Source organism: Pseudorasbora parva, chromosome 4, assembly GCF_024679245.1.
Source record: "Pseudorasbora parva isolate DD20220531a chromosome 4, ASM2467924v1, whole genome shotgun sequence".
Lineage (NCBI taxonomy): Eukaryota > Metazoa > Chordata > Actinopteri > Cypriniformes > Gobionidae > Pseudorasbora > Pseudorasbora parva.
Genome location: NC_090175.1, coordinates 3,516,960 through 3,528,322, shown reverse-complemented (window position 1 = coordinate 3,528,322; position 11,363 = coordinate 3,516,960). Strand labels below are relative to the sequence as shown.

At 46.3% G+C, this 11,363-nt stretch overlaps 1 protein-coding gene across 1 annotated transcript; it reads right to left on the bottom strand.

Moving 5' to 3' along the window:
• Nucleotides 1–1,598: 1,598 nt before the first annotated feature.
• On the bottom strand, nucleotides 1,599–11,037 carry LOC137072713 (cytidine deaminase-like). Its single transcript, XM_067440644.1, has 4 exons — nucleotides 10,758–11,037; nucleotides 2,393–2,504; nucleotides 2,253–2,310; nucleotides 1,599–2,115 (listed from the first exon to the last, which is right to left on the bottom strand). Exons 1-4 carry the CDS (start codon nucleotides 10,936–10,938, stop codon nucleotides 1,993–1,995), a joined length of 474 nt encoding a protein of 157 aa, XP_067296745.1. The 5' UTR covers nucleotides 10,939–11,037; the 3' UTR covers nucleotides 1,599–1,992.
• Between the last annotated feature and the right edge of the window lie 326 nt (nucleotides 11,038–11,363).

The window sequence follows — 11,363 nt, the reverse complement described above, 5'->3', positions numbered from 1 at the left end:
AGATATGTTTGGGTAACCCTCAGCAGCTTTTTATTATTATTATTTTTAAATTATTATTATGATTATTATTATCTGTGGCTTTGGAACGCAGTGTGCACTAGTTAGCTCCCCAGCTAGAGCCACCATATCCAACCCAGATAGCAATCAAATGTAATTTTACATGAGAGGAGGGATTGGGGCAAAGACACTAAGAGGGAGGGGCCAGCCAACCCAATCGCTAAGTCTGTGATGACCATGCCTACAGGATGTGCTAGCTGTACCCACTGACAGTATCTAGGACAGGCCTGACCCAGACCATTTTACAAAGGGTATACAAATAGTAAATATTTATATATGTTTTCTGAAATGTTATTTATTTAGACTAAGCAAAGGAGATATGACAGATAAATGTATAACGTCAATACCAATACCACCATCCCTACTACCATCATCACAAACAAAAGTAGAATAGTAATATATAGATTTTACATAATAGCGCCCATTTATGACTAGAGTGCACGCTAGAGAATGAATAAATTCCACTAGACAAAGTTATGAGTTTAATATTCACTTTATTTTGTTTGAGTTGTTTCCTTACCCGAGGTTTCGCCGAAGCCCATGACTGCAGCATGGAGTGAAGATCGGACTAAACGGATGGGCCGTTTCCGGAAACCTTTTATTATTATTTTGGGGAATTATGGGAAATGTAGGGTTTGGTTTAATATGTGTTTGGATCATTTGTTGAGGGGTGTTCTTGTTCATTTGAATGGATATATTTTTGTGTATAATATTTTGTGTATATTTATTTTTATTATTACTTTATGGTGCATGTGAGTTTTCATATGTTTCTGGAGTTTATTTATGTGAATATTCTTTTCAAAACGTAAAACCATGAAATGAGACATTTGTGAGACCCTTGGGTAATGCAATGGTTTGGTCTAATTTCTTAAAAACAAGTTTGGTTTCGATGGTGAGGGAGTTCTGGTGAGGGATCCCGGTCATATATCATCAGAGACCCAGAGCTCACTTTGTTTTCCCCCCTTGCATTTCGTTATTTATTTAATTTGATGTGACCCTTGTATAAGTAATTTGTTTTCCCCGTTGAATAAATCAAGATTTTTGTTTACTTTAAGAATGCCTCCTGAAAAGTTTTTGGAAGAACCCGACAGGGTTAAAAGTCAAGTTGTGACACTGTCAAACAAGACACATGTTTTAACAACTCTATATATTATTATGATTTTATGTATATTGGAGTTTTAATAGGTTTACATGTTGTCTTAGTCATTTTAGTCCATTTTATTCATCTTATGTATTTTAATGTGTGTGTGTGTGTGTGTGTGTGTGTGTGTGTGTGTGTGTGTGTGTGTCTTTAAATGTTACTGGGTCCGCATGTCATGTGACTGATCACATTTCTATCATATCATATGTATTAATAATACAATTTGTCAAGGATTGGGTTGTAAGCCATTAATTGTGTCTTTAAGCAAAGAAAGCATATAAGGGGAACTAGAGAACTAACATCGGCACAAAGGAACAGTCACATTTACAGATAATAAATCATTGGTCCACCACTTCTGTTCATGAAAGACAATTTATTTTAAATGTATGGATAAATGTATTAACGCAGACAAGCTGAAATAATTGTATAGACAAATTTTTATAAATCACATAAAATCACAGAAGAAAAAACTCCTGCATTCCTGCAAAAAATGTTAAAAGGGTTAAAACAGATACATTTAAGATCAACTTTTATCCCAAAAATGTGTGACACTTCCAAATAAACCCTATATTATGCAATCATTTATCAATGCTCCACAGTTTTCAGTACCTCAAACAAACCGATCTCATCTCTTTATCAACCTCTACTGGTAGTTACTAGCTAGTATTCTAACATAGCATCAACAAGTGAATTATTACAAATAAAATCAATAAAAATAAGTGAATAAGGCTGATCAAGAAAATATATAAATCATCCATTATGGTAAACAGTACATTTACATAAACTACCCTGGTCTAATGGTTTCCTTCTGGCTTGAGGTCATCAGGGCCAAAGGATAATGGCAGGAGCTCTTCCACTGTCATCCGTTCGTAAGCTCCGTCAGATTTCGTCATATAAACGTCCCACTTCGAGCCAAACTGCAAGAAAGATGACAAAACCAGCTTGATTCGTTGTTGTCGTTTATTTGTTCTAAGCCACAGCTAAAGCCAGACCTATTTATAATAATGAAACAATAATTATCCATTTGTATAATTTTATTTTTAGAAGAACTAACCTCTCTCAAGAACTGCCTGCAGAATCCACATGGACGAATAAACTGATCTTTGAGATCACTGCACAAAACACAATTAATACCAGAATATTACTCAACTGTATGTAATTTAGTGTATATATATCTCACACACACACACACACCTGGAAATTGCGATGGCTTTGAAGGAAGTATGTCCATCAGACACAGCTTTCGAGATAGCAGTCCTCTCAGCACACAGTCCAGCAGGGTAGCTTGCATTCTCTACATTACAACCTGTTAACAGAACATCACCATATACTGATGAACCATGAAAAACGTCTCGGGTTACTATTGTAACCCTTGTTCCCTGAGAGGGAACGAGACACTGCGTCGTCGAGTGACGACACTCTGGGAACGCCCCCAGCGTGACGGCTCTGAAGTATGAATGAAATCAGCCACCAATCCGATTGGTGCAACGTCCTGACGTAGTAGGCGACGGCGTAAGCGTAAGCTATAAGAAGGCGCCGCTCCAAACGAAAGACAGCCTTTGCGATGAAGCAAGCGCTCTACGTGTAGGTGTGGCGACGAGACGCAGTGTCTCGTTCCCTCTCAGGGAACAAGGGTTACAATAGTAACCCGAGACGTTCCCTTTATCGAGGGAACTCAACACTGCGTCGTCGAGTGACGACACTCTGGGAACGTCAATACCCACTATGCCACACCGCGACACGCACGTCCTGGTGTGAAGCTGGAAACCAGGCACACTCAGGACGCAAGCACTCTAGCACCCGGCGTAGCCGGGAGGTCCAGCTTATAAAATCTTATAAAGGTGTGTGGATTAGCCCATCCTGCCGCCTCACAAATCTCAATAAGTGAGGCTCCCGAAAGGAGGGCCACCGAGGAGGCCAAGCCCCTCGTAGAGTGAGCCCTCACGGCTATGGGTGAAGGCAGATTGCGCACCCGATAAGCCGTGGCTATAGCCTGCACGATCCAGTTACTAATAGTCTGTCTCGCCGCAGGCAACCCTTTCTTAGGGGGGGCCAAGCACACCAAAAGCTGGTCCAACTTCCTCCAATGAGCTGACCTGTCCAAATAAAATCTCAATGCCCTGACAGGACAGAGCAGGTGCAGCCTAGCTTCCTCTGCCGTCGCGTGAGGCGGAGGATGAAATGCCTGAAGAAACACCGACCCCATCCCCGTAGATGGGACCCTGGGCACGTAGCCCGGTCTGGGGTGCCAGATAGCTTTCACCCCGCCAAGGGCAAACTCCAAGCAAGTTGGCGTTACCGCCAAGGCCTGAAGGTTCCCCACTCTCCTCAGAGAAGTGATAGCGAGGAGAAAAGCTACCTTGAGGGTCAGATTTCTCGCCTCAGCCGACTCTAATGGTTCGAAGGGGGCCTCAACCAGCCCTTCGAGAGCCACTGCCAGGTCCCCTTTTAGCTGGGACTCTGGGATAAGCCGCAGGCCTCAACCTCCTAGCCCCACACCTTCAGGTGGATGGGGTCAAACCGGCGGAGAAACGGTGCTGGAGGAACTCCAGCACTGAGGCAACTGCACAGTTAACTGGGTTCACCCCCCCCCGTTCTCTACACCAGCTAGTGAAGACATACCACTTAAGGCTATACAGTCTCCTCGTAGAGGGAGCCCTAGAGCTGAGAATGGTCTCTACGACCTATTGTGGCAGGCCATTCTCTGGGTACTGTGCCCCCTCAAGGGCCAGACCCAGAGATCCCACGGCTCTGGCCTGGGGTGGAATATCATTCCCCCTGCCTGAGACAGCAGATCCCTCCTCAGAGGGACCTGCCATGGGGGGGCCGCCACAATGTCGGAGAACCAAACTCGGAACGGCCACCGGGGTGCCACTAATAGGAGGCTGATGCCCTCCCGGCGGACTCGCTCTAGAACTCCCGGGAGCAGAACGATCGGGGGAAATGCGTACAGACGCCGCCTCGGCCACGTCTGTGTCATGGCATCCAGCCCCAGCGGGGCTGGAAGCCTGAGGGCGAACCACAGCGGGCAGTGGGTCGTTTCTAGAGATGCAAACAGATCCACTTCCACCGGGCTGAACCTCTCGCATATGGCCTCCACCACCTTTGGGTGGAGCCGCCACTCCCCGGGCCTCAGCCCCTGCCTCGACAGGACATCTGCTCCCTGGTTCTGGTCCCCTGGGACGTACATCGCTCTGAAAGACGACAGTTTCCCCTGGGACCACAGGAGGATCTGATGCGCCAACCTGCATGGTGGGCGCGACCTCAGACCCCCCTGGTGATTTAGACACGACACTACCGACATGTTGTCGGATCGTATCAGGACATGGTAGCCGTGGAGGTCCGGGTTGAAAGCTCCTCAGAGCTTTGTAAACCACCAACATTTCCAGGCAATTTCTGTGCCAGGAGGAATGCTGGGGCCCCCACAGACCTCTCGTAAACCGGCCTTCCATGACCGCGCCCCAGCCCGTGAGGGAGGCGTCTGTTGAAAGGATCTTCCTGCAACATAACGTTCCTAACACTGGCCCTTGGGACAGGAACCTCGGATTTTTCCCTATGACGAGGGAACGAAGGCATCTGCGCGTTACCCTGATCATACGGAAAAGTTTTCCCCTCGAGGAGAACCCCTTGGTCCCTAGCCACCACTGGAGGGGCCTCATGTATAGCAGGTCGAACGGAATCACGTTGGACGCTGCTACCCTGAGTCCCAGCAGTCTCTGAAACTGCTTCACAGTGCGGCTGTGGCCTAGCTTCATTCCTGAGACCTCCGCCAGTATGGAACCCACCCGTGCGGGAGACATGCTCGCTCGCATCGAGGTTGAGTCCCATACTACACCGAGGAACATGGTCCTCTGGGCAGGTGTTAACACGCTCTTGGCTGTGTTCAGTCTCAGCCCCAAGCACCTGGGATGGACTAAAACGACATCTCGATGCCGAATCGCCATCTCGCGCGAGGGGAAAGAGCTAGACCGAAAGGAAGCACCCGATATTGGTAAGCTTCGCCCCCGAAAGCGAACCTCAGGAACTTCCTGTGGGCAGGAAGGATGGAGACATGAAGTATGCGTCCTTTAGATCTATCGTGACGAACCAGTCCTCGAACTGGATCAGCTCACGATCATTTGAATTGTGAGCATCTTAAACCTGAATCTCCTCAGAGACCGATTCAAGTACCTCAGATCTAATATTGGACGTAAGCCCCCACCCTTTATGGGAACAATGAAATAGCGGCTGTAAAAGCCCGACTCCGTGTCTGGCGGAGGGACCTTCTCTATCGCCTCCTTGACCAGCAGAGAATGCACTTCTTGTTCCATAACCTGCCTCTGGGCCGGGGGGACCACGGTCCAGACCACACCGCTGAACTTCGGTGGTGGAGCTCTGAACTGTAATCTGTACCCCCTTCCCACTGTACACAGGGCCCCAGCAGAAATATTCGGGAGGCATAGCCATGCGCCGAGATATTCCACTAGGGGAACCTCTCGGGGTTAGTCTCTGGTACCCACCGAACCCCCTGCCCGACCCCCTGAAGCGGCCACCCGGCAGAGCTTAGTTGGGAAGGATTTTCGGTGTGCGAACGCAGTCGCTGCCCCGCTGCAAGTCTTTCTAGAGGCAGCTGGAGCAGCATGCGTCCGCTGGAAATCGATGTGGCCCGAGCGTCGTAGACGGCGGATCGCAGCATCGACTTCCAGAAAACTCCACAGGGGAGGCGACCTCGATCGCTCCCCGGGAGAGGGGGCTGGCCCGCAGGCCACTGGGCTGGGTACACCCCAGTCCAGACCACACCGAAGAATTCGGTGTTGGAACACTGAACTGCGGTCTGTACCCTCTGCCCACGGTACACAGGGCCCAAGTAGATATATTCGGGAGCATAACTATGCGCCGAGATATTCGACTAGGGGAACCAGCCTCTCAAGGCTGGTCTCTGGTACCCACCGCGCCTCCTGCCCGACCCCCTGAAGGGCCACCCTGCAGGGCTTAGTCGGGGAGGATTTTCGGTGCGCGAACACATTCGCTGCCCAGCTGCAGTCTTTCTAGAGGCGGCTAGAGCAGCATGCGTTCGCTGGAAGTCAATGTGGTCCGAGCGTGTAGACGGCGGACCGCAAGCATCGACTTCCAGAAAGCTCCACAGGGGAGGCGACCTCGATCGCTCCCCAGGAGAGGGGCTATAAAAAGCCCAGTGAACACAATTGGATGATAGGATGATAATCTAACTCCTCAAAGTTAGATAAATCCCATTTAATTCCTCAGAATTAAATGCCCCTAATCATCCCTCAGGTGAACATGGTCTGAATAATAGGCTGAATAAACATACCCAACTCCTCAAAGTCAGATAATGTTTAATTATAATTCCTCAGAATTAATACAGCCCTAATTCCCAGACGATACTGTTTAAACATGTATTTAACTAATCGTCATCTACACGCTGCCTCAGCAACGCGAGATTCGACTCGTTACAACATATTTGGCTTTCATCCCTCGAGATGAAAGACCTCAGGCGCGAGGCTGAAACACTCGAAACGCACGGCTGTACGCTGCGAGATACTCAACAAACACAGCCAGCACCCTCAGGAGCTGACTGCACTCGCGCCAAACAGTATCACATGTGCACCGATGGCGTGTGTTCACTAATATTACAGACCGTAATCTACGCGCTGCCTCGGCAACGCGCGATTAAGCCTTGCATTATGAAGCGCAAGCTCTCATTTTACTTCGCTACCTCGATACTGAGCACGTCTAATTCCTCGGAATCGGACTGCTCAAGCATCTAATTCTCCATCCCGGGGAAAAAAGCCACAGCGTGGGTTTCCACACGAGGAATGAGAACATTGGCCAGCTACAGACAACCCCCTCGAGAGCTGCCGGCGCGCCTTTATTTTATGAATGAAGTAGCGTATTTACTGGCTTAACGCTTCGACAGCCTCAATGCTGTGCGCGTCCGATTCCTCAGAATCAGACGGCTCGAGCATCGGGTTCTCCGCCTCGGAGGAAGAAGCCGCAGCGCGGGCTTCCTCACGAGGCGGAAGAGCGTCTGAATCATCGGACGAGGATTGGGAAGATGCCTCCGCTTGCCCGCCTCCCGTCGCGAGACCCAGTTGTGAGCCCCATGATCTACGCCGCCGCGCTGCCTCAACAGACGCGGGACCGGATCCCTGGGGCTTACGAGCCCGGCCGCTCTCCTTAGACACGGCCAGCCGTGAGCGCAGCACCCGGAGCGGCAGCTTTCCGCTGCAGGCGGCACCCTCAAGCGCTGCCCGAGCGTGCTGCGCCCCGAGACACTGCACACACAGCCGGTGTGTGTCCGAGCCCGAAATGAAGCGCGGGCACGGGTGCACACACCTCCTAAACAGCTCGCTTGTTTTAATGTGGTGACAGACATACAATATCACACAGAGCGCCTCGCTGAAGAGCAAAGACTGTCTTTCGTTTGGGGTGGCACCTTCTTATAGCTTCCGCTTACGCCGTCGCCTACTACGTCAGGACGTTGCACCAATCGGATTGGTGGCTGATTTCATTCATACTTCAGAGCCGTCACGCTGGGGGCGTTCCCAGAGTGTCGTCACTCGACGACGCAGTGTTGAGTTCCCTCGATAAAGGGAACTGAGATGTACTGTAGTTTATATGTACAGTTGTGGTCAGAATTATTGGGACTCTTCACAAACAGCAAAAATCCCCAGTGTTAAATCAACAGGTCTCAGTGTACATGTGTCCACACTGCATAAATAAACACTGAAGCTAATGAGATAATTAAAGGTGTCATGAACTGGCTTTTTTTATACTGTTGTCTGAGGTCAATTAATGATGTTTGTGTGGTATTTACATTCAAAAATATCATAACTAATAAGTAATAGGCTATTTTCTACACTGGTTTTGAGGCTCCCTCCTGAACGCTGGGTTTTGATTTTGAGCGATGGCCCATACGTGTCTGAGTCCAGCGTGCTTCAGTTATGCTCTGTTAGACACGTACACATAATCAAAACGATCTATACCAATTCAATAATATTACATATAAAAACACGTTTTACTCAGATAAGTGTGTTGCACCATTCCTGTCGGATCCAAATCCAGCATCGACCTGAGATTAGTTTACAAACGATCCCGCAGTGAACTGAAGTGAACATGTCTGTGAGCTGGAACTTCATTAAAAATAAAGTTCAACCACTCATTCCTAATATTAGGATAAGGAGGAAGCTTATGCAGCGACTGTGTTCTTCCACATCCAGGAATAGCGCAATATCTTGCTATCTTCCTCGGCATGTTTGTTGTTGACCAGCTAGCACGAGCCCTCCAAGAGTCGGTGGGCAGGGTTACTGAATTAGATGCGTTGTAGATTCTGTAGAGGCGTGTTTCTTCGCACAATGACGTCAGTAGAAGCACACGATCGTTTTCTGGGTATGGTGTCTATAAAAGTTTTTCTTTGACTAACAAGGACGTTTTCAGCTCTGAAACTTACAGGATATTCTTACACTCTAAAAGTGGCTGTGTTAAAAACAACCCAATTGGCAACTCAGCGCTGGGTAAATATTGGACAGAACACATGTTTGGTTAAATTAACCCAGTGGCATTTTCAACCCAGCAGACTGGGCTGTTGAGAAAACCCAAAATGTAGTCAATTTTTACCATTAATGGATTTGCTATTCTGGGTTATTCTTGCTGGGTTGTGCTTAAAAAAGACTCTTGTGCATTAGCCTACTGTAAAACTAGACAATCACGAAAGAACACATGAAGAATGCATGTTTAGACTGTTAAAACAAACTTATATTTTGACGGGTTGCTGTGACCTTTGAGTGTCTGTGTTCATGATATGACAGTTTTTTCAAATAAAACGGTAAATTCTCATGTCCTCAGTGACACGGCTGAGGCTAAAAAGACAGCGAGCGTGTGGCACACGCGTGTGTGTGTACCTGCGCGCACGCGCCCCCGTCATTCACACAGAGACACAAAACATGTAAGAGTATTAAAATAGTATTTAATATACACAGGCACTGGTATATATTCAGGTACAGTCTGGAGCCCTGCGTGATGCGACTGAACGCAGCTGCGGAACTGAATATAGTCTACCTGTGAGTCGATGCTATACAGATAGGCTATCGTCACATTTTTAACATTTCAGTATGTACTTGGTACCCCGAAGTAGCCTACCGGTAGGCTACTTGTGACATCCCTACATAAAACCATGGTTATGCTAATTAAAATGATTATTAATGATAACATATGAACTTATCTTAAACTTATCTTAAAGGTCCCGTTCTTCGCGATTCCATCTTTCAAACTTTAGTTAGTGTGTAATGTTGCTGTTGGAGCATAAATAATACCTGTAAAATTATAAAGCTCAAAGTTCAATGCCAAACGAGATATTTTATTTAACAGAAGTTCCCTTTCAAAGCCTACAGCGCGCGGACGGTTTGGACTACAGCCCTTTACTTCCTGCTGTGATGACGTCACTAGAACTGTTTGTTGACTAAAGCTCCGCCCACAAGAACACACAAAATAGGGGGCGTGGTCTCGTTGCTCTCCCACGTGGAGAAGAGCGCGCATTCAGTGCTTGCATCTCCCCGTTATGGTAAGAGGCGGGACCTTTCTGGGCAAAGTGCTCTAAGCTGCTGTCCAATCACAACACGGGAAGCGCTGGCCCAATCAGAACTCGTTACGTGTTTCTGAAGGAGGGACTTCATAGAACAAGGAAATCATCAGGCCATTTTTAGGACAACGTTTTTAGCCGTTTTTGTGAAAAATACAGTTTTTTACACACGAAATATGAACTCATGTTATATTGCACACTGTAAACATAATAAAAGCTTCGAAAACACGTGAAGAACGGGACCTTTAAAACATCTGCAACCAGTGGCTTTGTCTTTTGCATTGTCCTTTCAAAATGACAGTTTGGGAGCGAATTTAAACGAATCAAGGCGGGAAGCACGTGAAACAACCAAGCGCTGGGTAGAATCAACCAAGCATTACGACCCAGCAGGTTTAACCCAACGACTGGAAATTTGAAACTACCCAATGGTGTTTAAAATGTGATCAAATAAAGCAACATAAATGACCCATCAGTCTTAACCCAGCATTTTGGGTTAAAAACAACACAGCATTATTTAGAGTGTATATTACCATGACCTTTTATATATCAAAAGCTCAAGGGAAAGTTGATTTCTCAATTCATCGCCCCTTTAAGAGATTAATTAAGTGATGACTGAGCAACAGATAACACCTGTGACACCGTTTTTGTTTCTGGCTCAAATAAAGGAAACACTGATTACCATAATGATGACCAAACATTTTCAATAAATCAACATCATAAAAACCTCTGCTAATTCTCTGAGGATTTTGCTGTGTATTAGTTTAATGTAATTAATTACATTAAAAATATAAAAAATTATACAGTATATAATTATATTAAATTACTGTTGTTACTGTATTTGTATCAAATAAATGCAGCCTTTTGTGAGCATAAGAGACTTTCAAACACATTAAAACTTATGTATTATGTATTTGTAGCTTTCAATAAATAAATAAAAAATACATAAAAACAGTTAATATTTAAAATGTATAAGAGTGTGCTCACCTTTGAACATGATTCCACTGCTGGTTAAGACAGCTGCTCCAACCCTGAATTTGCTGTACGGACAGTATGCATGATTTCTGGCTGCCTGAGAGTTCTCAACAAGCAAACAAATGACACACTTGGGTTTTGTATAAGAGGGTTCCAGGGAACCCTTGCACTTGTCACACTTGCGGCACGACATTTTGCAACAAACGTCACGCAAATATGCTTTTTTATGCCTAAAATTTGCTCAAACAAGTTTCTTTTTTGTCTTCTTTTTTTGGAGTCAAGGGAGGAGTGATCTTCGTGCTTGAAGGAGCAAGATTGTGATGATATGGCATTCAGGGCTGATTTATAAAGGCAGGTGGCTCCGCCTGTTTTGGCAGGCTGAAATCTCATTTGTCCATGCAGGTGAACAGGTGAGCAATTTGTGAGGTGAAATATACTGAAGTACAGTTGGTGGTTTATTGAACAACACTTTAAGATAATTCAGTTTTAATTATGCAGCTGTAACGTTTGTCCTCTTGTTTATGGGAGGATGTTGTGATGTTGATTCTGCCTTTTTGCACACAGCCTTTTATCAAACACAAATATTGATATTTCTGACTCTTGAGTCGATCTAAACCT